The following is a 27,143-nucleotide window of genomic DNA, read 5'->3' on the forward strand; positions in this document are numbered from 1 at the left end:
TGTGCAGAGAGAAGCAGCAAGCATATGTTGTCAGAAGTGATGGATATGGGAATGGGAAGAGGAGTAAGGGAAATGCAAGGAAGCTAATGACTGGGTCTATAGTGAAAGTGATGCATTATCGGCATTGGATCCAATGGCTGTAAAGATCAGAATCTATTTATAAATTCTCCATAATGTGTCCTCTCCTAATCCCCCAGCTCCCAGAGATTGACTGAGATGCTGAGGTTTCGATGCTGAGCACTACATGCTGTATTACGGAGCTGCTCACCTTGGCTCATGGGGAAACTGCAGAGTAAAATCAACTGCAGCACCTCCAAATACAGGTAAACAATCTCCTGGGAATGCCAGCTCCATGTTAAGTTACTAAACCCCACCGATCATGGCAGGGAGGTTAGTGATCATATGTAATCTGGGTTTTATGAACTGTAACTTTTCCTTTTGATTCTAAAGGTTCTTAATTTCTCAATGGTCTAAAATACCTGTCTCTGCCTCCACACACATTCGAAAGCAGTGGCCTAGATCCCAGCACTGCAATGACTGTGTGGCTAAAATGGCAACTCCACCCCCACTCTGCATTTGCTTGTAGCCCTGAACATTAAAAGTTGCTTTAGTGGATGGAGTGTGTTGGCAGCTCACTCAAACTAATCTATCCTCTCTCGAGAGAGAGTGTCACTGACATCCACCTGGGCAGTTCCTAGGCAAGGGTGCAAAGGACCTGGGTGTACTATCTTGGGTGGAATATGGCTCCTCTTGACAAAGGAGATACTGCTCTGCTAGTCCTGTACCCTGGGTCATCTAGTAAACAATTGTCCTTAGCCCTGCAGTATAGTGTCTACTAGGACAGCTGGGATGCGAATAGCTGCACTGTCACACACACGTTCTTTTCTTTTCATAGCTATTAGCCAGGGCAAAGGGGGAATTCCGGTGGGCACTGGCAAGCAATGATCCCTTACTCTCCAGTGTTAATCCAAGGGAGGTGCTGGTGCCACCATGGAAGAGATCAGAGAGAGTTTCAGATATAGTTCCCCTCCTCTCCCTCCCCCAACCACACATGGAAATGGAGAGCTTCCCTCAAACTGAATGGTCTGGAAGCTGTATCAAAGTATCTGGCAGCAAAAAGGGGATCTCTGGTTTGAGAGTATCCTAACAGCAACCCATTCAGCTTTGTCTTGCACTCGTAATGAACCAAGTGGTGGTGCTGACAGCCTGTGTTGGGAGCAGTTCCTGTATTCCTGAGCCAGAATGATGTGCTGCAAGCTATTTGTGTGGGAGGGAGAGGGGAACTCCTGCTGGAGGGGTGGGGATATGCTACTGTAGGAGGGGACGTACCTGTGCATAGGAGAAATGGTGAGCAGTCTAGTCTCTGAGAGTGAGAGAGACACCCTCAGTAGCCTGAGCAAGTGACATGCATGGCTCCCCCTGCAAAGAAAGGGTTAAATTCTCCCTTTCTCCATGAGTAGGGAGATGGGCGTACTGGCCCATAAGTACTGGAGATAAGCCAAGGGCACAGAGCAGCAGGATTGTTATTGTGAGGGATATTTGAGAGAGCAAAAAATGTCTGAACTGTTGGAACAGTGGCTGAGTCAGACCATCATCTGCCAGCTGTAGTAGGGAGACTGGTGAAGTTCTGTTAAAGTCGATTCCATGCACCATAGTGGAGGTGAGTAACCGTTCTGCAGGTTTAGAAATTAGAGGTGGAAGAGACCCTATTATGTCACATCTAGGAAACACATTTATGTCCCCGGAGAGCTGATCTCTGCATTGTCCAGAGCTTGAGTGTTGGCTTGCCTTTCTCCAGCATCTCAACATGCAGCGTTTCTTCCTAAAACAAGGCGCTGCTATCCTTAAATTCAGTCTAATTGGAGCCAATGCCATGTGGTTTGAGAAGTGGGATGAGTGATCTATGGCATACAGTGACTTCTCTGTAACATGTACTGAAGTTCCTGCTGCTGTGTGTCTTTCCCTCTTTGGCAGGCCTGATGATTATGTGGAAGAGGACAGTCCTGCGCAGGCTGTTCAGCAATACAGCCCTGCTCACACTGGCGCCGTCACTTCTGTGGCTGCTCTAACATCAGATCTCTGTGTGTCGGGGGGAAAGGACAAGGTAGGGTGGGTCAAAATTCACAGGAACAAAATGAATGCAAGGAAATCAAGTGTTTCTGGAACTCCCTGCCATAGAGATAAGGGCAAATGACTTGGCGAGATTCAAACAACAGGGTTTATGTGTTCACAGGCATCAGACCGACAGTTGGTTAAAATAAAAATGCAAAGGCTGTCAGTACTCCAGGCCACTGACTGTCCACCAGTTGGGCTGGGGAAGGAGTGCCCCTCCCATTTCCAGGTACTTGTGATGGGGAGGGACACAGCGGCCATGAGCCATTGTTGGCACCTGTGCTAGACAAACAGCTCTTGTGGGGCAATTCATTGGCTCTGAAGCATTTCAAACCGTGAAACATCCCTTTATTTCAGAGTGAGGAACTCAAAACCAACTATCATGGCTCCATGAAATTCACCTTTGTTGGCAACGAATTACCCAGCCCACCTCAGAGACTGAGTTAGGCTGTGAAGTCAGGAGGACATTAAGATGTGGCAATAGTGTTTCAAATAATGTTTATTTTTAAATCACTGCCCCCTTACCAGGGTGCCTGGAATGCCACGCAACACAGCTGTGCAATCCTCCAATTCAAAGGGCATCATAGAACCAAAGGGTTAGAAGGGGCCGCAATGGTCATCTAGTCTAAGCCCCTGTTAAGACGCAGGATTTGTTGTATCTAAACCATCCAAGACAGCTGGCTCTCCAGCCTCCTTTTGAAAACCTCCAGTGAAGGAGCTTCCACAGCCTCCCTAGGCAATCTCATTGTCCTACTGTTCTGACAGGTAGGAAGTAATGTCAGTCAGCATGCATGGATGTGCTGGCTGAATTCACATAGACGTTTCTCTCTCCAGACTGTAGTTGTGTATAACTGGAGATCGGGAGCAGTGCTGAAGAGGTTCGTGGGACATCAACGCGAAGTGACTAAGGTAAATTTCAGACTTGTCAAAAGTGCAGGGTGAGTTTTATGTGGATCACTGACTTCCGTCAAAGACAGACGTAACAAGGGACAGTGATTAGTCATCATCCAGAGCTGATGTGACTTTGCTTGGTCAGCAAGGAAGGGATGGAACATGCCAGGTACCCTGCAAGCTGCCTCAGGTGCCCTGGATAGATCCTCTTGCTGCATAATATGAGTTGATTTTTCACAACTAGGAAGAGTGAGTTTCTGCTTCCTAGAGATGAATATGCAGTGACAACATCCAAACAGCACTGGCTCTATGCAGCTTTAATATGTATTCATTCCTTCATATCAAGATACCATGACAGCAGGATGAATTGTTGGGTCAGGTTTTTATTTCAGGGACGATATCAGTTTGTCTTCAAGTCTTATGCTACTAGATTATGGGTACAGACTAATAGCTACTCACAGCCCCCAGAGAGCTTTGATCTGAGACCTGGTATTCTATTTGTGAAGCCAATTAGGCAGTGCCGTAACGAGGGCAAGGCGAGTGAGGCACTTGCCTCAGGTGCGGAAGGTGAGGGGCGCAGAAAGTCTCTCCTTCGGCTGCAATTCGGCGGCAAGTCCTTCCCTCCAAGAAGGACTGAGGGCCCCACCGCCGAATTGCCACCGGTCGTCAGCAAGGGAGAGGGGCGGCACGTCCGGCTCTTCGGCGGCAATTCGGCGGTGGGTCCTTCCCTCCGAGAGGGACCCGCCGCTCCTGTCCCTTGCCTCGGGCGCAAAAATCCCTAGTTACGGCTCTGCAATTAGGCTTTCTTTGTAGCAAATAGCATGTGAATGTGCACACATGCATGCACCCTCCCCCCCCACCACCACCCATTTGTTATATAGCGAGGCAGGACTGGTAGCACCACTTATTATTAAGGTTGCCTAAGATAATTTTTCCGTTGCTTATAACTTTGCCAAACTTTAACCATTTTGGTTGAAATTTTCCATGCTGGCCCCAGGCTAACTTGTTTTGCAAAGTTTCAGCCAAAATGGGTCAGCTGTTTCTGTGAGCGAGGCTGGGGCAAATGCATTGTTTTGCAAAATGTTGAAATGCTGGTGACTATTTCATCAAGAGGCTCTAGCGCATCTATGCATTGGAGCAGGAACATAAACTTTGGCAGAAAATGGCCTTTGTGTCAGGGATGAGTGTTTTGGTGTTCCTGGGAAAATCTGCCATCATCTGGCCTAGTAATAAGCCTTTGGGAAAAAAATCTCAGTTTGCCCATGTCCAAAGTTTCCTAGAGTTTAGCAGCTAAAATCTCCAAAGATTCCATCCTCCTTGAGGATATTCCAGCCCCTCTGTGCTATCGGGCTGCGCACGCACCATCCTCACAGAGTGACTGAGCAGCTAGGGGGCAAAGCTGGACTTTCCCTGTAATTGCACCTCCTGGCTAGGCCAAGGCCTAGGCACTGGAACTGAGAGCAGGGAGCCAGTCTCTCCTGTGCTCTCAGGACCCCCTTGCCAGTACCCAGGCAGCCTGGAGGAGGAAGCCGCTTGCCTCAGATGCAGAGGGAGAAGAGCCAGTCTGGTGGGGGAGAGGGAATGAAGTAGAGTGGAACAAGGAAACTAGGATTGGGAATTGGTGGGGGGAAGGAAAGAGAGTGTACTGAGAGCTGGAGGGGAGGAGACTGGGAGCTGGGAAGGGGAACAGGTGCAGGAGGGGGACTGGGAGACAGTTGGTGCGGGAGGTTAGACAAGGAGCTAGGGAAAGGGGGGAACTGGGATTGGCTGGATACAGAGATTGGAACTGGGATGCTGTGGGGCTTCCTTATTCTCTGGGCGCCCTGGGATCTAATTTGCAGAAGTGTGGAGCACTCTCAGCTGGAACTGAAGTCACTGGGAGCTGTGGTATAAATATAAAAAGTGCTATAGAACGCTAAGGACTCTGCAAATCAGGTCCTAAGTGTCTCAAATTGGGCTCCTCAAATCAGTGGGAAGTTTTGTCCTTAATCTTTCTCTGCCCCAGCGGCTCATCTGTCAAATGGGGATAATCCCATCCTCTCTTCTTATGGGGGTGTTGTGAAGATTAATGTTGGTGAACGCTCAGATACTATAGTGATGAGCCTCATCAAAAAGCCCTTGAGAAAATAATAATTCTGTTGTCAATGCAGGGTGTGGCCACCCATTGAACAAGGAGGAGAAAACAAAACCTTGACTAGCTGTTCATTCAGTGAGCACCATGCTCTGAGTGAGGCAAAAACCAGTACTTGAGCTCGTGTAATTAAAGATGATCATAATGGATATACACAATGGAGCTGAATTAAGGTTGCACCAGCAACCTTAATTGTGGCATGTGCGAACTTTTGAGTGCTTGGCTCACAACCTGAATATGTTCTTTTAGTGTAGATTTGTGTGAGATATATTGTTACGCTGCGTGAAACCTTTTTGAAGGTGGCCCTTCACTCAGGATAAATGTACAAAACATTTAAGCACCTTTATGGAATACATTGTTGAAACAATAGGAGCTGCTGCCCAAAACGCAGGCCGTGTGCAAGGCTGTTCAGGAATCTGAGCTATGTGTGGGTGACATGGGTGGACTCAGGGCTGGATGCAGACACGGGCGGCTGGATACTGTTTGAGGAAGCTATGTGCATGTGGAGAAAAGCAGCAGAAACACCACAGAAGCAGCAAGCAAGCCCCAGAGACAGCCATAGAAACACTTGTAGCAGGACCCTGAGCTAGGGGAGAGAGCTTTGGGGTACAGTGCTGGCTGGAAGGAGGCTTGGAGCTGTGGACAAAGAAACTGTCTCCTGCTGTATGATTCCTACTGTGTTCAGAGAAACAACCTTTGTACATTCTTTGTAAATAAATATGATTGCATCAAGAAATGCCTGATTCGATCATCTGTTTCTCCCCCTAGCAGAAACAACCTTTAGGACCCTGAATAGTAACTAACCACTAAGGTCACAGGGAGTAACAGCAGATATAGAAAACATTAAATCGAAGCGATTACTGCAGGGGTATCGTGGCAGCAGTTTACTCCATGGAGACTAAACTGGCCCCCTGGCTTACACAATCCCATTACTGGATCTAGATCTGGAGAGCTCTGTTCATCTGTACACTCAATTTTGGGAAAGCAGGTTAATTCTGCTTGCCTACCCACTCCCTGCCACCTCCATAAACTAAAGTTTAAGTGCTAACTAGTGATGCATCTGAAGAAGTGAGGTTTTTACCCATGAAAGCTTATGCCCAAATAAATCTGTTAGTCTTTAAGGTGCCACCAGACTCCTTGTTGTTTTAGTGCTAGCTCTGACTACAAGCGCTCCTCCCCCCCACAGAGGCGTGGCGCCTACCCCCCCCCCCCCATTCCCTCCTCCACAGGCCTGAGTAGGGCACCAAAATAGCTAGGGATGGCGCTGCTTGGTCCCCAGTTGTGTACATCACAAAGCCACTGTGCACTTTGAACAGCTCACCAGACATGAAGGGCTGGAATAGATGGGGTGTTGCAGGTACATAGCTAAACTGTGCAACTGTGTTAGGTCATGCCTGGCTCTAGCCTCTGCTAGTAATCCCTTATTTTCAAGAGCCCCTGTTGACTGTCAATGGGAACTAGTGACTGGGAGAGGAGGCTGGCACTCAGGAGACTGGAGTTCTATTCCTGGCTCTGCCACTGACCTTCCTGGGTGAGCTTGGGTCAGTCATTTCCCCTCCATGTGCTTCAACATCCCCCTCTGCAAACGGGGATTAATAACACTGCTCTACAGCCAAAATGCTTCTGAAATAAATGTAGTCAAACTTTAGTAATTCTGGGTCACTGAGAACGAAAATGATGCTTAAAATTGTTGATTGGCTCTAGTTTTCAAGATATGCTATTGGGTCAGTATATACGACCCTTGACTTGGGAATGGCAGAGGATAAGTGAGTTATAAAGGGAAGGGATCTCAATTTAAACCAGAAATGACTAAAATACATCTTTGACTGAATCTATGAATAAATCTATGACTGGGTTTGGACAGTACTTGCTTTTTAGGCAAAACAATGAATGATGCAATCTGAAGCTGGTATTGCGTCATACATGATATGAATTGCATCATGTTATTCCTAGAAGTCATGGATGATGCAATCATAACGAAGCTTACATCACTCTGCTGAACAAATTGCCCTATATCAGCTCTAGAAATCATACAGTGTCGTGCTCTCTTATTTGTCAGTGTTTGATTTTGCAAAGGGACACATTTCTGTTTAGCCAAAGTGAGCAGAGATGCCTCGTACTTGTGTGAACAGTGCAGATAACTTCTGCTATGTTTGTGGTGAAGTGACTTTTGCATCACAAAAGCGCAGTATAACCACTATGGTTAAGAAAGCCTATCACCTTTATTTTGGCTGCAAAATTGGAGATCAGGGCAAGAGGTGGGCCCCACACGTATGCTGCAACACTTGTGCAACAAATCTTCGCCAGTGGTTGAACAGGAAAAGGAAATCTATGCCTTTTGCAGTGCCACTGATTTGGAGTGAGCCAACAGATCATACCAGCAATTGTTACTTCTGCATGGTGCCTCCAGTTGGGAAAGGTGTGTCAAAGAAGAAAAAGTGGACTGTGCATTATTCAAACATTCCATCAGCTATACGCCCAGTACCCCACGGAGAAGGACTGCCGGTTCCTGATGCACCAGAATCATTCTCACTTGAGTCAGACGAGGAAGAGGATGAAACTTCTGGTCCTGAACCATCAATGTCACAGGACCCACATTTTCTCCCATCCTCCTCCTCTGAACCACACCTCATAACACAAGGTGAACTGAATGACCTTGTCAGGGATTTGGAACTACCCAAGAGTAAGGCAGAGCTGCTGGGCTCCAGACTACAGCAGTGGAATCTCCTGGCAGGTGATGTTAGGGTTTCCATGTTCCGTGACCGTCAAAAGGATCTTGTCCCATTCTTCTTCGTGGAAGGTGATCTTGTAGCCTGCAACAACATCGATGGTGTGATGGCAGCCCTCAACATCGTTCACGATCCAGATGAGTGGAGACTGTTCATTGATTCATCGAAGACAAGTCTTAAAGCTGTTTTACTGCATAATGGCAATGTTTTGCCATCAATTCCAGTTGGTCATGCAGTCCATATGAAGGAAACCTATGACAACATGAAACAACTTTTGAGGTGCATAAACTATGACCAACATCAGTGGCAGCTTTGTGGCAATTTGAAGGTTGTTGCTCTCTTGCTTGGTCTGCAGACTGGATACACAAAGTACTGCTGTTTTCTCTGCGAATGGGATAGTCGTGCAAGAGATTCCCACTACATCAAGAAAGATCGGCCACTCTGACAGTCATTGGAGCCTGGGAGGAAAAGTGTTCAGCATCCACCACTTGTTGAATCAAGGAAGATTTTGTTACCACCCTTACACATCAAGCTGGGTCTGACGAAGAACTTTGTCAAGGCCATTGACAAAACACAAGCAGCTTTCAAGTACCTCCGTGGAAAATTTCCAAGGTTAAGTGAAGCTAAGATAAAGGAAGGTGTCTTTGTTGGTCCTCAGATTCGTGAGCTTTTTCGAGATGATGCATTTGACCATGCAGTGCGTGGCAAGGAAAAGACGGCATGGAAAGCCTTCCAGTTAGTGGCAATACATTTTCTCGGAAACAACAAGGCAGACAACTACAGGTTGTTGGTGGAAAACCTCCTCAAGGCATACAAAATCCTTGGTTGCAACGTCACTAAAGATACATTTTTTGCACTCTCATCTAGATTTTTTTCCACCGAACTGCGGAGCAGTGAGCGACGAGCACGGCGAGCGATTTCACCAGGACATTGCAACAATGGAGAAACGCTATCAGGGCAAATGGAGCCCATCAATGCTTGCAGACTATTGCTGGACAGTGACAAGAGATGCTCCATTTAATGAATACAAGAGACAAGCCAAGAAGCGCCGAGTAGACACTGAATAGGACTAAACTATGTACATAATAGTTTTTTGCCTTTTGTTTCATAATACATTTTATTTATATAACCCTTTTGCTGATTTTTAAAGTGTTACATAAACAGGACAGGTGAAATATTATCATGTAAAGCAACCATAAACACATGAAAAGACCTAGGTTTACAATTTATGATTAAAACTCTACTATCTACACAATATACATAGACATCAAATGTAAAAACTTAAATATCTTAGAAACAGTAGCCAATCAGTTGTTTTAATTGTCATATTTGAATTCAGCACATCAAAATACATAATAAATAGCACATTTTATCTCTGAAGCAGACGACTTCTCAAAAATTGTAGACCAGTGTAACATGCTCTCTGCTTAGAAAAGGGCTGGCCTCAGATGAGAGGCCCTACCAAAATGCAGAGTACCCTGGAGAGTCCCCTCTAAACCAAAGACACGCTCTCTTGCAAACTGCAGCTCCTTCCTAACCCATTGGCATTTCTGTAGAGCAGTGGTTCTCAAACTTTAGCAACCTGAGGATCCCCGTTTTGATTTAAAATTTTTCAGAGATTCCCAAATCCCCCACTCAGCCCCGGGCCTCACCCCCTCTCCAACGGTGCCCCTCTTCCACACCTCTTTCCACCCCCTCCCCGAAGCATGCCCTGTACTTGCACCTCCCCCTCCCTCCCAGTGCCTCCTGTATGCCCTTGCGCACCCCAGTTTGAGAAATGCGGCTGTAGAGTATTTCATGTGGCCCGCGCCCTGTCTGTTCTGTGGCAAGCTGGGCCTAACTCCTGTGACAAGGCCTTGAGGGATGGCAGTGCTGAATCCCACAGTGCCCTAGGAGGCAAGTGGGTTGAATGTAAGGTGAACAGGCCAGCCTGTGACGATAGTTTGGTATAATCTCCATTGCAGGAGGTCTTGATTTACTCTGCCCTCTAGTGTCTTGTGTGCTGCGGCATGCTGTACTTGCACTGCGTGGGGACTGACATGGTTTGAGAGGAAGCAGGAGTGTGTGTGGCTCCCGCTCGTGTGTGTATACCCTGTATCCGTGCAGCAGAGTTGGGGACCGTTAGGCTGGGAGGCAGTTTGGGCGTTTGCCACCCGAGTTCAGTGGAGGTTTTGGCACTGGGGTGGGACTGCATAGAATCATAGAATATTAGGGTTGGAAGAGACCTCAGAAGATCATCTAGTCCAATCCCCTGCTCAGAGCAGGACGAACACCAATTAAATCATCCCAGACAAGGCTTTGTCAAGCCTGGCCTTAAAAACCTCCCTAGGTAACCCTTTCCAGTGCTTCACCACCCACCTAGTGAACTAGTGTTTCCTAATATCCAACCTAGACCTCCCCCACTGCAACTTGAGACCATTGCTTCTTGTTCTATCGTCTACCACCACTGAGAACAGCCTACCTCATTCCTCTTTGGAACCCCCCTTCAGGTAGTAGAAGGCTGCTATCAAATCCCCCCCTTCTCTTCTCTTCTGCAGACTAAATAAGACCAGTTCCCTCAGCCTCTCCTCATAAGTCATGTGCCCCAGCCCCCTAATCATTTTTGTTGCCCTCCACTGGACTCTCTCCAATTTGTCCAAATCCCTTCTGTAGTGCGGGGACCAAAACTGAACGCAGTACTCCAGGTGTGGCCTCACCAGTGCCAAATAGAGGGGAATAATCACTTCCCTCGATCTGCTGGCAATGCTCCTACTAATACAGCCCAATAGGCCGTTGGCCTTCTTAGCAATGAGGGCACACTGTTGACTCATATCCAGCTTCTCATCCACTGTAATCCCCAGGTCCTTTTCTGCAGAACTGCTGCTTAGCCAGTCGGTCCCCAGCCTATAGCGGTGCATGGGATTCTGCCTTCCTAAATGCAGGACTCTGCACTTGTCCTTGTTGAACCTCATCAGATTTCTTTTGGCCCAATCCTCCAATTTGTCTAGGGCACTCTGGACCCTATCCCTACCCTCCAGCGTATCTACCTCTCCCCCCAGCTAAGTATCATCTGCACATTTGCTGAGGGTGCAATTAATCCCATCATCCAGTTCGTTAATAAAGATGTTGAACAAAACCAGTCCCAGGACCTGGGGCACTCCACTTGATACCAGCTGCCAACTAGACATCGAACCGTTGATCACTACCCGTTGAGCCCAACATTGTAGCCAGCTTTCTATCCACTTTATAGTACATTCATCCAATCCATACTTTTTTAACTTGCTGGTAAGAATACTGTCATCAGACTGTATCAAAAGCTTTGCTAAAGTCAAGATATATCACATCCACCACTTTCCCCATATTCACAGAGCCAGTTATCTGATCATAGAAGGCATTCCGGTTGGTCAGGCATAACTTGCCCTTGGTGAATCCATGTTGACTCTTCCTGATCATCTTCCTCTCCTCCACCTGCTTCAGAATGGACTCCTTGAGGACCTGCTCCATGATTTTGCCATGGACCGAAGTGAGTCTGTAGTTCCCCGGGTTCTCTTTCTTTCCTTTTTTAAATATGGGCACTATATTTGCCTTTTTCCAATTGTCCGAGACCTCCCCTGATCACCACAAATTTTCAGAGATAATGGCCAATGGCTCTGCCATCACATCAGCCAACTTCCTCAGCACCCTTGGATGCATTAGATCTGGACCCATAGACTTGTGCACATCCAGCTTTTCTAAATAGTCCTTAACCAGTTCTTTCACCACTGAGGGCTGCTCACCTTCTCCCCATACTGTGTTGCCCAGTGCAGCAGTCTGGGAGCTGACCTTGTCTGTGAAGATCGAGGCAAAAAAAGTGTTGAGTACTTCAGCTTTTTCCACATCATCTGTCACTATGTTGCCTCCCCCATTCAGTAAGGGTCCCACACTTTCCCTGACCACCTTCTTGTTGCTAACATACCTGGAGAAACCCTTTTTGTTACCCTTCACATCCCTTGCTAGCTGCAACTCCAATTGTGCCTTGGCCTTCCTGATTACACCCCTGCATGCTCTAGCAATATTTTTATACTCCTCCCTAGTTATCTGTCCAAATTTCCACTTCTTGTAAGCTTCCCCTCCTCCTCTCTCTAGGTGAACATGGCAGCAATCATTGACATTTTGGGATGGAGGGGGAACAGATCGAGGACCTTGTTTCCTTCTCCCTGCCCTACCAGCCTGTGACCGCTTCCTGCCTCCCTACTATACCCCTGCATCCACTAAAGGTGGCTAGGCACAGCTCTGCAGGTTTCTGCCAAACTGATCAGCAGCGAAGCGGTTATTGACATTTAAATAGCCATCATTAGGTATCAGAGCTCTCACTTCCCAGAGAGGAACTGTTCACACCTCTCTGAGCGCTTGGTTCAGGCTTCTGTAGAGTCAGGAGAACAGAGCTGCCTCAGTTTGTGTCTGGTTCGTACCTGGGAAGTTCCTTTCACACCCCGAAGGGTTGGAGAGTGATTTAGTTTTGTTAATGAAAGCTTAGGCCTGGTCTACACTATAGACCTATAGCGATATAACTGCGTGGCTCAGGGGTGTTAAAAATCCACCCTCCTGAGCGACACAGATGTACCGACCTAACCCTCCGTGTAGACAGTGCTATGTCAGCGAGTGGTGGATTAGTTACACCAGTGGTTCTCAACCTTTTTTCATGAGAGGATCCCTAAAAATTTTCACATGGAGGTGTGGACCCCTTTGGAAATCTTAGACAAAGTCTGCTGACCCGCACGGATCTGCGGACCACAGGCTGAGACCCACTGAACGACACCAATGGGAGAAGCTGTCTTGTTGGCATAGGAGCGTCTTCACTGGAGCACTACAGCAGGCAGCTGTGCCGATGCAGCGTTTGAAGTATAGACCTGCCGTGGATTGTGTCTCTCGGGTCAGTGGTGGAGTAGGGTCCTTGCCTTGGAATCGTTGAGAGCTCAAGGTCCTGGATGTATTCTAAATCTCTTCTTTTGCTTCCTCTCTTCTGCCCATGACTGTGACCTGGATCACTTAAGAGCCTCATGTTAATCTACTAGTTAACATTTGTCCACAGTTCTTCCATATAAGTTGAGGAGTGTGTTTTTGGGTTAGTTTAACTCTTGAGGGGAGCTATAAGGGTCTGCAGCCAGCAACAAGAATTCACTTTGCTGCAGTAATTGCCCTGAATTGCACAGCTTGGAGTCGTCTTCATGTGAGTACAAAATGGAATTTGTAAATCAAAATATCCCCCTTTCAGAGCTGTGTGTTTCCTGGGCCTCGCAGGTAGGAACATGGCTGCAGCCAAGTGCAGAGCTCTGAAACCATTGCAGACTTGCTGGGCTTTTCTTGCCTTGCCATTGGGTTGAGCTGGCAAATGGATCTTGTATCTCTCATTCTGTTCTGTGCAGGTGGCCTGTGTCTTTGAATCCAACAGTTTTTTCAGCGCCTCCCGTGACAAGACAGTCATGATGTGGGAGCTACACAGGAACTCGGGGCCGAGCCAGCACTTCCCAGGACATGACTTGGTTGTAACTGGACTGGCGGTGAGCCCAGGTGAGGCCCAGCTGACTCCTACTGCTGGCAGCTGCAGTAATGCTGGTTTCTCTGCCCTCTCTTACATAAAGTCATTGTGGTTGTAGACTCTTTACAGCTGTGCACAGGTTCACGGGACAACACCATGTGCAAGTGGGACATAGAGACCGGGGAGTGTCTGCGGAGAGCTGCCATCTCCAGGAATCTGGTAAGAGCAGATGTCCCTGTTTGCCCTAGAATGGCAGCTCCCTACCCACTGGCTCGTGTGCCTGTGAATCTATGCAAAGGGGAAGCTATTTTTGCTGCTGCCCTAGCAGCGATGCAGTGGTTTCCTTGTGCATGTGGTGAGAGCAGGCCTTGCCCCCCACACAAACTCCAGTTGCATGTTTCATTAATGCTCTGAGCTCAGGCAGGCCAGGGCAGTAGCCACTGAAAGCTATTCACAATGGATGGCACTTCAGGGGCCCTGGTAACTGGAAGTGGTGGATCCACCTCACCAGATGCCCAGTTTGCACTGATCAGCATATTTGAAAGAAGCCTCTGCAAGGAGGCCAGTGGTGAGAGGGCACATTCTCTGCCCCTCCAGATAATGGCAAAACCGCAGAGCATGTGGCTGGTACCTGGGAGGTGTCTATCCTGGGTGCACTGCAGCGTTTGCTTCCCAGTGCTTTGTCTGGCACATCTACCAACCTAAAACTCCCCTGGGGAAACCCAGCGGTGCAGGTGTAACCCAAAGCTCCAGGACATGGGCCCTAGCTTTCCAGAATGACTAAGGTGAATTTTAGAAGAAGCCTTTCACACTGGGTCCCAGCTTGATCAACCAGGAATCCCAGCAAAAGTCCTAAGCCTAGCACTCAGGCCATTGGATCAGAGGCAGCCTGGAGTGAATGGGTGTAACTACCTGGGGGAGCGTGGGTCACACTCAGCAGTGACTTCCGTGCTGAGGAAATTGAATGTGTCCTGGACACCTTGGACTTGTCTGAAGTGAGGTCCCTGCCCCAGAGTGCTCAGTGGACAATGCAAAACGGGAGGAGCAACAATGCAACAGCATTTTAGCGTAATCCTGCACATATCCCCAAGAGCAGGAAGAGACCCCAGCAGGGGGGTGTGAGGTAAAGCAGGCTTCAGCTTCCATTCCATCATCTCTGCACTTCAATTACTGCATTGGTGACATCTACTTGCAGCACACGTGCTGTTCTGTCACTGCCACCCACTTTCTTACCCGTCATTTAAGACCCTACTATAGCGTCTGAGAGCTGTGATAGTGCAACACTGATTTGCTCTCACGCCAGTGTGATCATTGTACAAAGTAGTAATTGTGATAACCTGTTGCACGTGTAGCCCCCTTGTCTGCCTTTGCCTGGCACGTGAGTTAAGCCTCATGGCTCCTTGTGTGAGGCAGGGTATGTCCTATCCCAGGGCCGGATTAACTTTTTATGGGCCCGGCGCCAAACATATTTGTGGGTCCCCATGGGGGAAGGTGCAGGGTGGTGGGATGCTCAGTCTCCAGAGTGAAGGGCAGGCTGGGGGCAATGAGGCACAGTGTAGCAGGAGCAGCCCCGCTCCGCGCAGCCCAGTAGGAGGGCACTGTTTAGAAACCTGCAGCTGCCAGACGCACACTGGTCTGCCCAGCCCTGTGTTGCCAGCGGGCCCATTCCCCTTGGGGTGGGCCCTGCACCACACCGCCCCTCTGCCCAGTGCCCCACCCTTATGTCCAGCGCCTCTATGACCAGCCCTCACCCCTCCCAGAGACCTCCCCTGCTGGCCTCCCACCACAACTGCACAGCACCCTGCACACCACACTGCTCGTCCTGCGCCCCTTGCCCATAGACCTCCCCACTGCCCACCACCTTCCTCACAGTCCCGCCATCACAGCTGCATAGCACCCCATATTCCTGAGGGGATTCTGCACCAAAAAATTTAAAATTCTGTGCGCGGTATTTTAAAATTCTGCAAATTTTATTTGTCAATAAATAAATCTGGAGGCTCCAACCTGGCAGTGGAGAGCACAGGCCACTGGTTGCATGACGGTGGGAGATCACCATGCAGCCTCCCACCACCCCACCCCGGGATAGGGACTCAGCAGTGAGGCTGCACCTGACCATGACACAGTGCAAGGGCCAGGCCTGCCCCCGAAACACCCTGGGCCCCTGCCCCCCTGTGCCAGGCGCACCAGGTGTGGGTGAGCAGGCTCAGCCCGCCAGCAAGATCCCAGTGCAGAGGGACTTAGTGTGGGGGGATCCAGGTGGGGATAAGAGAGTTCTCTGGGGGGCAGTCTGGGTGCGGGTGGCTCAGTGGGAGATCTGGATGCACAGAATCTCATTGGGGGGTTCCAGGTGCAGGGGCAATGGGACTCTGCAGGGGATCCAGGTGAAGGTGTTTGGGGCTAGTGGGGGGGGTCTAGGTGCAGGGGAGGTGGAGTTTATTTGGGGGGGGGTCCAGGTACAGGTGGTTGAGGCTCAGTGGGGAGGGTGTCTGGGGGGGGCTCATCAGGGTGGTACAGATGCAGGGGAGGTGGGGCTTGTTAGGGTGAGGGTTCGATGGGCCTGCTTAACAGGGAAGCCCCAGCTTCTGCCAAGGTGATGCAGCATGCTGGGCTCCAGCTCCCCCCATCCTCTTCCCTTCTCCTCCCATGCTCCTTCCCCACTGCTCCATTTCCCCAGGCTTGAGGGGCAGGCAGGAAACCGCCCCCCAGCACTCACCGGTGGAGTGGAGCGGGTTGGGGCCGGGTCACTTCACTTCCTGCCGCCCGATGATTTGGAGGGCGGGCCCGACCCCGCACTCACTGGGCAGCAGGAAGTGGAGTGACCCGGCCCCAGCATCCTCCTCTCTGCTCCTGTGGCTGGGCGCGCCCGATCCCTGCTGCAGTCTCCCAGGGCACTTAGCTCAGGGGAGAGGGCTTGGGGGGCAAGGGGCGGAGCAGGGGCGGGGGCAGCTTTCCTGGCCATCTCAGCCGGCCGGGGGATTGGGCTGGCCGGCACCCCTTCTGACTCTGGGCCTGGCGCCATGGTAAACCCGGTACTGCTGGGCAGACTGGGGCACTGAAGGGTTAGGGCCATCCCTTAGCCCATCGCAAAATCAGGCTCCAGGTGACTTGCCCAAAGGCAGAGAGTTGAAATGAGTCAGGACTAGAACCCTGAACTCCCACTTCCCACTCCGCAGCGCAAAAGTGGCCAGACTGGGTCAGACTCAATGTCCAGCTAGCCCCGTCTCTTGTCATCAACAGCATGCAGTGCCAGCTGCTTGAGAGGGAAGGGCAGGAATCCCTGGAGAGAACAATGTGGTGTAACCTGACCATGGGGAAGCTTCTTTCTGACTCCCTTAAAGGTGGTCTCTGAGACAGGAGGGTTTCTGACCCCTCTATTTTGTAGCCCATGTAATGGGACCAGGGACATGTCGATTCATAGAAATGTCCTGTTGGGATTTTGTGTAGGGCAGTTTAACCCTACAGAGCCCGTACCTACTGACCAAGTCCCCTCTCCTCCTTCGTTGCACCTCAGATCACACACTGGCTACTAAGGGAGCAGCATTGATGGGATCCAGAGGTAGCTCCACCCAGCCCTCCTGGCTCTAGTGATGGCTGCTTGGGACAGAGGATGGCTGGGCCTCGAGAGCAGTGTATGTGTGAGCAGGGGTCCGTTTGGGCTGTGGTAGGTGGACAGGATTCTGGTACTTATTTCCCTTCGGTAGGTAACACACCTGTGCTGGGTTCCTGCAGAGCCGTATGTCATCCAGACGTCAGAGGATAAAACAATCAGGTAAAGCCTAGCAGTGGGGACCAGCTGCAGAGGTGAGACTTGGTGTATTCAGGAGGACGTGGGTGAGGAGTCCCAGAGCTTTGTAAAACCATCCCATGGACAGTGCTGGTGATTAGGCCTGTTGGTGGGATGGGGGCTGCTAATGGCCTTGGACTGCAGAGCTGCTCACTTGGGTCCAGAATGAGTGCCTGGGCATCCCCAGACCAGTGCACTATGGTTGTCGGGCGCCTTTCTCCTTCACTGGGTGGGCGGCAGTGGCATCTTTCATTCCTCAACCCATCTTTTGGCAGGCCAGGTGTCTCTAACCCTGGTGAGGAAGTAGATACACCAATAGAGTACTTCGTTACTGCTTGACTTGGGGTAATAAGGAGGTTATTGTTTGGAGTCTGCAGCACAAACCACAGCAGGGAGTGGCTTTCTAGGTTAGTGAAGTTGTCTCCCAAGCTCTGTTGCTAGAAGCAAACATACTCATATTTCATGGAGAGCATGATCTACGGTGGGGTAGCGCATGATCAGGGCCCAGTGCTGTGAGCAATACCGCTTGCCACTGGGTGGAAGCTACGTTTGTATTTGGCATGGCTTTGTCATCACTGATCAATATTATTACCATTGCTGGTAAGTTTGCAGACAGCGTGCGTGATACACAGCAGAGCAGGAGGGTGACCAGCTATAAGAGGAGCAGTGTCCAGGGCTGCCCAGCCCTCTCCCAGGCAAAGGGAGCCACCAGCAAAGAAAAGAAACCGGCATTTCAAAGTGGCCAAGATGGAAATCCCCATGCAGCCGAGCTACAGGGTGGGAGATGGATGGGGCAAAGGGAATGGGGTTGAAAACACGTTGTGGTCTGAAGGGGGAAGTGTTGTTGTTTAACATGAGTATTTCAGTAGCTTCTCCTCAAGGCCCCAACCAAGACTGGGCCCGTTGTGCTAGGCCCATGGAGCTTGCAGGCATGGAGGCTAGATCTCAAGGGAGGAATGACTCTAGCTTGGGTGGAGGGAAGGAGGGCTCTGGTTCACACACGTGGAACACCACAAAGAACTAGAGAATTGGCAGGTCTGGGCCAGAACATGGGGATGAGTCATAGAGCTTGGTAACCCTTGAAATAGAGGAGAAGAGGCCCAGGCTGGAGGTGTGAAGAGATTGGGTTGTGCATATTGTCATGAGCATGCATCAAAATAGCCAGCTTGCATTCTCTTTTGTAGATTCTGCCCCAGTAACTGGCCAGACGGTGCGAGGAGTTCAATCACTGTATTAACTCTCCCTCACTTGTTCTTTTTTCCTCCTTTCCAGGATCTGGGACAGCCGGGAGCTGCAGGTGGCCCATAGGTTCCCGGTAAAGCAGTATATTCAGACCTACTGTGATGTAAGCCAGGATGGCCGGTACTGCATCAGCAGCAGCAATGGCTTTGGTGGGGAGGGCTGCGAAGCCACAGTGAGTTTTCTGGCTGGGCAGCAAATTGCTGCTTGTTCTAGATCTCTCCAGAAATTGATACCTATAGATGATAACCTGTCTCGCGGGCAGCAGCGCTTAGCGGGTTCACCTTGGTGCTCTGAGAGCAATCCTGCCAGGAAGTGCAGCCTGTGCGCTGGACTGGCTTTAGCCTTGGTATTACCTGTCCCTCACCAAAGGCTCTTACGTAAATTAAGTTGTCATAGGATAAGAGGGAAGATCCTTTCATGGATTGAGAACTGGTTAAAAGACAGGGAACAAAGGGTAGGAATTAATAGTAAATTTTCAGGATGGAGAGGGGTAACTAGTGGTGTTCCCCAAGGGTCAGTCCTAGGACCAATCCTATTCAACTTATTCATAAATGATCTGGAGAAAGGGGTAAACAGTGAGTTTGCAGATGATCCTAAACTGCTCAAGATAGTTAAGACCAAAGCAGACTGCGAAGAACTTCAAAAAGATCTCACAAAACTAAGTGATTGGGCAACAAAATGGCAAATGAAATTTAATGAGTATAAATGTAAAGTAATGCACATTGGAAAAAATAACCATACTATACATACAATATGGTGAGGGCTAATTTAGCTACAACTAATCAGGAAAAAGATCTTGGAGTCATCGTGGATAGTTCTCTGAAGACGTCCATGCAGTGTGCAGCGGCAGTCAAAAAAGCAAACAGGATGTTAGGAATCATTAAAAACGGGATAGAGAATAAGACTGAGAATATCATATTCATAGAATATCAGGGTTGGAAGGGACCTCAGGAGGTCATCTAGTCCAACCCCCTGCTCAAAGCAGGACCAATTCCCAACTAAATCATCCCAGCCAGAGCTTTGTCAAGCCGGGCCTTAAAAACCTCCAAAGAAGGAGACTCCACCACCTCCCTAGGTAACGCATTCCAGTGCTTCACCACCCTCCTAGTGAAAAAGTTTTTCCTAATATCCAACCTAGACCTCCCCCACTGCAACTTGAGACCATTGCTCCCTGTTCTGTCATCTGCCACCACTGAGAACAGCCGAGCTCCATCCTCTTTGGAACCCCCCCTCAGGTAGTTGAAAGCAGCTATCAAATCCCCCCTCATTCTTCTCTTCTGGAGACTAAACAATCCCAGTTCCCTCAGCCTCTACTCATAAGTCATGTGCTCCAGACCCCTAATCATTTTTGTTGCCCTCCGCTGGACTCTTTCCAATTTTTCCACATCCTTCTTGTAGTGTGGGGCCCAAAACTGGACACAGTATTCCAGATGAGGCCTCACCAATGTCGAATAAAGGGGAACGATCACGTTCCTTGATCTGCTGGCAATGCCCCTACTTATACAGCCCAAAATGCCGTTAGCCTTCTTGGCAACAAGAGCACACTGTTGACTCATATCCAGCTTCTCGTACACTGTGACCCCTAGGTCCTTTTCTGCAGAACTGCTACCCAGCCATTCGGTCCCTAGTCTGTAGCAGTGCATGGGATTCTTCCGTCCTAAGTGCAGGACTCTGCACTTGTCCTTGTTGAACCTCATCAGGTTTTTTTTGGCCCAATCCTCTAATTTGTCTAGGTCCCTCTGTATCCAATCCCTACCCTCTAGTGTATCTACCACGCCTCCCAGTTTAGTGTCATCTGCAAACTTGCTGAGAGTGCAGTCCACACCATCCTCCAGATCATTAATAAAGATATTAAACAAAACCGGCCCCAGGACCGACCCTTGGGGCACTCCGCTTGAAACCAGCTGCCAACTAGACATGGAGCCATTGATCACTACCCGTTGAGCCCGACGATCTAGCCAGCTTTCTATCCACCTTACAGTCCATTCATCCAGCCCATATTGCCCTTATATAAATCCATGATGCGCCCACATCTTGAATACCGCGTACAGATGTGGTCTTCTCATCTCAAAAAAGATATACTGGCATTAGAAAAGGTTCAGAGAAGGGCAACTAAAATGATTAGGGGTTTGGAACAGGTCCCATATGAGGAGAGATTAGAGGCTAGGACTTTTCAGCTTGGAAAAGAGGAGACTAAGGGGGGATATGATAGAGGTCTATAAAATCATGAGTGGTGTGGAAAAAGTGAATAAGGAAAAGTTATTTACTTGTTCCCATAATATAAGAACTAGGGGCCACCAAATGAAATTAATGGGCAGCAGGTTTAAAACAAATAAAAGGAAGTTTTTGGCTAACTGTTCTTCAAACTCCTTTTTGGCTTTTCTTCTTACATTTTTGCACTTAATTTGGCAGTGTTTATGCTCCTTTCTATATACCTCACTAGGATTTGACTTCCACTTTTTAAAAGATGACTTTTTATCTTTCACTGCTTCTTTTACATGGTTGTTAAGCCACGGTGGCTCTTTTTTAGTTCTTTTACTGGGTTTTTTAATTTGGGGTATATATTTAAATTGAGCTTCTATTATGGTGTCTTTGAAAAGTGTCCATGCAGCTTGCAGGGATTTCACTCGAATCACTGTAACTTTTAATTTCTGTTTAGTAAATTGGTGAAGTGGCCTTCGGGTTGAGCTCTTTGTGTCTGTTCCTTTGCAGCTATGGGACCTAAGGCAGACAAGAAGCCGAGTGCGTGAGTACAAGGGGCATTTCCAAACCACAGCATCCTGTGTCTTCCTTCCCAACGGTGTGGGTCTGACCCCAGTCGTTGCCACTTCATCACATGACTGCATGGTGAAGGTCTGGAACCAAGACAGCGGAGGTATGGCCTCGAAATGTGACTTAGGGCTTGGCTACACTTGCGAGTTAGAGTGCATTAACGCAGCCCCGGGCACCCTAACTCCTGACCCATCCACACTGGCAAGGCACTTAGAGCGCCTGGACTCTGCAGCTGGAGCGCTCCTGATAATCCAGCTCCACGAGAAGCATAGCGCTTGCTGCGCCTTGGCTGAAACGCCCAAGCGTCAGTGGGAACGAGATGTTCCATCACTGCGCTCTGATTGACCTCCGGAAATGTCCCGTAATCCCCTTAGGTCAAGTGGCCACTCTTGTCATTGTTTTGAACTCGGCTGTAGGAATGCAGATATGCCCTTTCAAAGCTCCGTTTCTGACATCCGTATGCTTATCTGCTCCAGGACAAAGCAACCATTACTGAGGAATGCTGCTTGCTTTGAGTGAGTGAGAGAGAGGCCGGGGGAGAGGGGGGGTCTGCTGCTGTCTGAACTTACAAGACAGCATGCTCACACACTCTCAGCTCCCCAAAAACCCACTCTTCCCCCACATACACACAACACACTCCCTGTCACACTCCACCCCCCACCCCCGCATTTGAAAAGCATGTTGCAGCCACTTGCACACTGGGATAGCTACCATAATGCACGTTGCAAGACCTGCTAATGTGGCCACATCAGTGCGCTTCCAGCTGAGAGTGTAAACACAGGGCAGCGTTTTCCCTGCTGTGGTCTCCGAAGGCTGTTTTAACTCCCAGCACTCTACATCTGCAAGTGTAGCCATGCCCCTAGGAGGAACCACGTATTGATGGGGTGTTAAAACGTCCCTCTTTATTCCTCTCTCAGATGGTTGGTGATGTGCTACTGAGCCTTTATCCCAGCAGTCCCCAAACTTTGGAGGGTCGCGCCTCCCTTACCCATGTCCATACCCCTCCTCCCCAGGGCCAGGAGTGGGGATATGGCTCTGGGTGGGTGGGGGGGACACAAAAAGGGTTAAGGGGGCCAAGGTTGGGGCCTCAACTGGGGATGGGTCTGGTGCTGGGAGCCATAGGGGAAAAATTCGCCAAGTTCCCCGCCCCCGCTCACCTTGCCTCTGCCTCCTCCCCTGAGCACGCCGCATCCACGCTTCTCCTCCCAGCACTTGCCACTGCGAAACAGCTGTTTCATGGCGTAACAAGCTCTGGGAGGAAGGGGGAATGCAGCGTGCTCAGGGGAGAAGGCGGGGAAGAGACAGGGACGGGGCGCGGATTTGGGGAAGGGGTTGGAATGGGGGTGGCGCAGGGGCGGGTCGAGAACTCACCGGCATCAGCAGGGCCACGGCCAGGAGCGGGAGTGGAGCTGCAAGTGGGCTGCAGTGGGGGCTGGCAGCTGGGCCTGTGGCCAGGTGCAGCTCCACTGCTTGCCTTGGCCCCAGGCCGGGAACGAAGCCGCAGCCAGCAGCTGAGGCTGGGAGCTGGCAGGGGCCGGGAGTGGAGCTCCGGCCGGGTGCAGAGCTGCACCGAGGCTGGGGATGGGGATGCAGCTGGGGGCAGGAAGGGGCTGGGTGGTGCTCCCTCCCCACCACCCATGGGGGCTGGCCTGGGCCCCACCGCGCCCTCCCAGATGTTCCTCCATGCTACCATAGGGGGGTGCACCCCACAGTTTGGGGACCTCTGCTTTATTCTGTAGGTCACTGACCCAGATCCAGCCTATGGGGTTTTGACAGAAATGGCTATTTCGTGACCTGTGATAAACAGCTTGGACTCAGTTTCTATATCACAAAAATAATGAGTGCTCAGGTTTGTAGCCTCGGAACTCAGTCGCATCCTGATTAAAGTGAAAGGATGCTATAAAGTGTGGAGTTTTACAGATGAGACAGTCCGGCAGCCGGGAGGACAGGATAACATATGAAAGAAAACGCCAAGGAGTTGTCCCAATTGGACTAGATGCTGTAATTGCATTTTGGAGCCAGGGCCTGGTTACTAAACATTCCCGCTCACTTTGGTTGATGTTCGCAGGGCTGGCTCTCGGCACCAGCAAAGCAAGCAGGTGCTTGGGGCGGCACATTTGCAGGGACGGCAGGGATCCAGCATAGGAGCTGAGAACCAACAGGGGGCCCTGGAAGCTGTAGTTCCTTGGTTAGCTCCCTGCCTATAGAGCCAGCCCTGGAGTAGGGAAAGAACTACATTTCCCAGCATTCCCTTGGCTGCTATCAACAGGAAAGGGAGGGGGAGGGAGTGAGGTAGCTGAGACCTCATGCTGCAGCTTGCTGTGAATGGAGAGCTCACTGCTAGAACGGGGTGGCACTGTGAATGGTAGAGTTACCATATTTTAACATTCAAAAAAGAGGACACTCCACGGGGGTAGCCCCGCCCCAATCCACTCCCTCCCACTTCCCACCCCCTGACTGCCCCCCACAGAACCCCCAACCCATCCAACCCACCCGGCTCCTTGTCCCCCGACTGCCCCCTCCTGAGACTCCCCCACCCTAACTGCCCCCCTAGTACCCCACCCCCTACCTGTCCCCTGACTGCCCCACCCCCTATCCACACCCCCGCCCCCTGACAGGCCACCGGGACTCCCACGCCTATCCAACCGCTGTCTGTCCCCTGACTGCCCCCCCCAGAACCCCTGACCCATCTAACCCCCCCTGCTCCCTGCCTGTGACTGCCCCCCCGAACCTCCGCCCCATCCAACCCCCCCGCTCCCTGTCCCCTGACTGCCCTGACCCCTCTCCACACCCCCGTCCCCTGACAGGCCCCCCCGACCCATCCAACCCCCTCTTCTCCCTGTCCCTTGACTGCCCCCCGGGATGCCATACCCCTTCTCCAACCCCCCCAACCCCCTTAGCGTGTCGCTCAGACTGGCATGTCTGGCTCCGAGCACAGCCAGACACGCTGCTGCGCTCCCCCGCGGAGCGCACAGCCCCGTCCCCCCAGAGTGCTGCCGGCGCGGCGTGCTGAGGCTGCATGGGGGAGCAGAGGAGGGGCTCTGGCTGCTGGAGGCCCCGATGCAAGCGACTCAATCCGTCCCGGCCGCCCTGTCAGCCGCGCTGCGCTCCGCATTGGGAGGGAAATCCCAGACCTTTTGAGAGTTTTACAAATTCCTCCCGGACGGCTATTTAAAACCCAAAAAGCCAGACATATCCGTGAAAATACAGATCTATGGTAGGTAACTGTAGAACGGGGAACAAGTATGTCCAAGGAGTAGAAGGCTTTGGCCCAGATACCCCCTTCAGAAGACATCCCCAGACTGAATTAGGGATACTGGTGTGACCTCACCTTGCAGCCCCCAAAGAAAGAATTGGGTGGACTAAATGGACAGTGCACCTCTCTCTCTCTGAAGCCTAGCAAGGGAGGTACGTGGATCCCACTAGAATTTAAAATGAAAAGTAAGGGAGGGGAGGCTCTACTAGAGGACCTGGGCAGCTTTAGATATAGTACCAGGCATGTAGGAGGATTTCCACTTCTGAGCCATGGAAGCAGAAATTGACTTTTCCTTTCCAGATTTAGCTAATATTCAGAAAGGGAATCTAGCACCTGCCTTCCAGATTTGAACACCCTCAAAATTCAGGAGTGCTCAAGCTCAATTTGGGCAGCTGTTACTTCATTTCTCCCAAATCAAATATACTGATCCACTGTAACTTGCTGTAGAAAAAGTAGGATAACATTGAGCAAGAAATGCTTCCCAGTGGTTATTAGGAGTGGAATTGCTATTTTCAACAGCCATTGCCATTTTTTTTTTTTTTTTTTTTTTATTTGTTTAAAAGGAAGACAGTGACATTGCATTGGCAAATTCCCCATAGAAACAAAGAGTGGAACAAAAGAATAATAAAGGCACCTCAACTTTTCCTCATTTATGTAGGACAGTCTTATAATATGCATCCAGATATCCTTCAATCACATAAGCTGAAAATTGTTCCACTTTACTGCAGTTCTGTAACCATATGGGAACCAATCCTGTCTGTGTTCTGTGCACATCCAAAATTCCTGCTGAATGACCTGCCCTGGGAGCGAGTTACCAGTGATCCAGGGCTGGGGCGGCAGGGGGGTGCGGGTGGGGGTGGGGGCCAGAGCTGGGACAGCAGGGGGTGCGGGTCGGGGGGAAGAGCCCAGGGCTGGGGCAGCAGGAGAGAGCAGGGGAGAGCCCAGGGCTGGGGTGGGGGACAGCCAAAAATTTTTTTGCTTGGGGCGGCAAAAAACCTGGCCCTGAATGTTCGTACTCACTTTTGTGACTGGGAATTACAGGCATTATGGAATTAATCTTGCTTGCTTCCCAGCCCCTCCCACCCAAGGGGTGTGATGAGGTTTGGCCTTACAATGATCTGAGAACAAAGAGCAAATACCTCCTAAGCACTATTATTATTATTATACTCGGAGGCTTGTGTTAGTTGCTTCTTATCTACCATCCAGTTTAGAATACAGAGAGGAGAGAGCTGCTGGGAAACAGCTGAACTTACAGTCCTGTTACTGAGCAGACCACATGAGCGTATCTAATACAAATGATGATGATTAGACATCTTTGTTAAACATTTCTCTTAAAATGCAGTTGCTTAAAATTGTTGGGAAAGAGTGAAATTGGATGGTCTTCCCCAGAAACGGTCTTCACCAGCATGTTCTTCTGTGGCCATGTAGTAACTCATGTGATTATGTGTCAGAGCTCTGGTGATGTTAGCAAAGCATTGGATCTTTGGTCATGTGGGGCATGGTGTTGCCAGAACCTTTTGATGGAATTTTAGCCTTAATCTAGGTGCAGTTCTATAAACCAGTATGAAATTTAGTTACGTACAAATTTCTGTTGTATGTGGCCTTTTTTTAACCCACCTGTAGAGCTCAGAGTGTTGTAGAAATGCCATCTTCCTGTTCTCAGCTTGATGTTGTGAGGGCAGAGGTATACAAAATGGCAGAAGTGACTCTCTAGAGACTGGTTTCAGAGTAGTAGCCGTGTTAGTCTGTATCCGCAAAAAGAACAAGGAGTACTTGTGGCACCTTACAGACTAACCAATTTATTTGGGCATAAGCTTTCGTGGGGTAGAACTGATGAAGTGGGTTCTAGCCCACAAAAGCTTATGCCCAAATAAATTGGTTAGTCTCTAAGGTGCCACAAGTACTCCTCGTTCTTTTTTCTCTAGAGACTGGCAATCCTTTTTATATTTCCCTTTCCACCGTCTGACTACACCTTGCATGCAATGTGTCTACTGTAAACAGGCGTTTGCATAGACTCTCTCTGCCCACAGACAGTTCAGCTTCCTGCACACACCCACACTCATCCCACAGTCTGCTGGTTGTAGAGGCCACTCTCCAGCCCTGGCAGTGAAGGAACCTGAGCTCAGGCTGGATCCACGATAAACTGCCTTAATCCTCCTGCATGGGTGCAGTATGCTGAATGGCATTATTGGTATGTTAGCCTCAGTCTTAACCAGCAGTTGATAACTGCACTTGTTTAAATAGTAGTTAAACTAAGACTCTGAGTGCAAAATCATGTATTATTAATTTGTGTTACGATGGTGCCTAGGACCCCAGTCATGGCCCAGGATCCCAAGCACCCAGGGGCTGTACAAATACAGAACAACACTGAGTGAATTTGATTCTGTTTGCCTGTTTCGTAAATACCCTGTGAAAGTCAGTGCTGGTGCCACTGGGATGGGAGGAGCTACTACAAATGTCCTAGAAGACACGACATTAGGCTGTCTCCAGATATAGGTGCAAATGTCTGATGTTCTAGTCTCCATTTAAAATATATATTGTGCTGAAACCTCCTTCATGTTGGAAATAAGTTCAAGTCTAAGTCATTCTAACAGCCCTGCACACCAGTCCACACAACCAGAATCAGACCAAAGTATTGCAACCCTCAGGAGACTGAACTGTTGTGTGCCATAGGCAGAGAACCAGGGCGGCTGGTGGGTGACCAAGATGTGCCAATGCCCAAGGATCCT

General features: G+C 49.8%; 1 protein-coding gene across 2 annotated transcripts in view; it reads left to right on the top strand.

Annotated features, from left to right (window-relative positions):
- Window positions 1-276: 276 nt before the first annotated feature.
- The window catches only part of WDR31 (WD repeat domain 31), a 28,551-nt gene continuing 1,684 nt past the window's right edge, over window positions 277-27,143 (top strand). Inside the window, exons 1-9 of one of the 2 annotated variants that reach the window (XM_065418931.1) lie at window positions 277-323; window positions 1,975-2,104; window positions 2,234-2,341; window positions 2,947-3,021; window positions 13,248-13,392; window positions 13,479-13,579; window positions 17,062-17,129; window positions 18,417-18,558; window positions 21,099-21,261. In XM_065418931.1, coding sequence (XP_065275003.1) covers window positions 277-323; window positions 1,975-2,104; window positions 2,234-2,341; window positions 2,947-3,021; window positions 13,248-13,392; window positions 13,479-13,579; window positions 17,062-17,129; window positions 18,417-18,558; window positions 21,099-21,261 — 979 coding nt within the window. The remainder of the gene's footprint in view (window positions 324-1,974; window positions 2,105-2,233; window positions 2,342-2,946; window positions 3,022-13,247; window positions 13,393-13,478; window positions 13,580-17,061; window positions 17,130-18,416; window positions 18,559-21,098; window positions 21,262-27,143) is intronic. The other variant, XM_065418932.1, reaches the window with a different exon arrangement.

Source organism: Emys orbicularis, chromosome 18, assembly GCF_028017835.1.
Source record: "Emys orbicularis isolate rEmyOrb1 chromosome 18, rEmyOrb1.hap1, whole genome shotgun sequence".
NCBI lineage: Eukaryota > Metazoa > Chordata > Testudines > Emydidae > Emys > Emys orbicularis.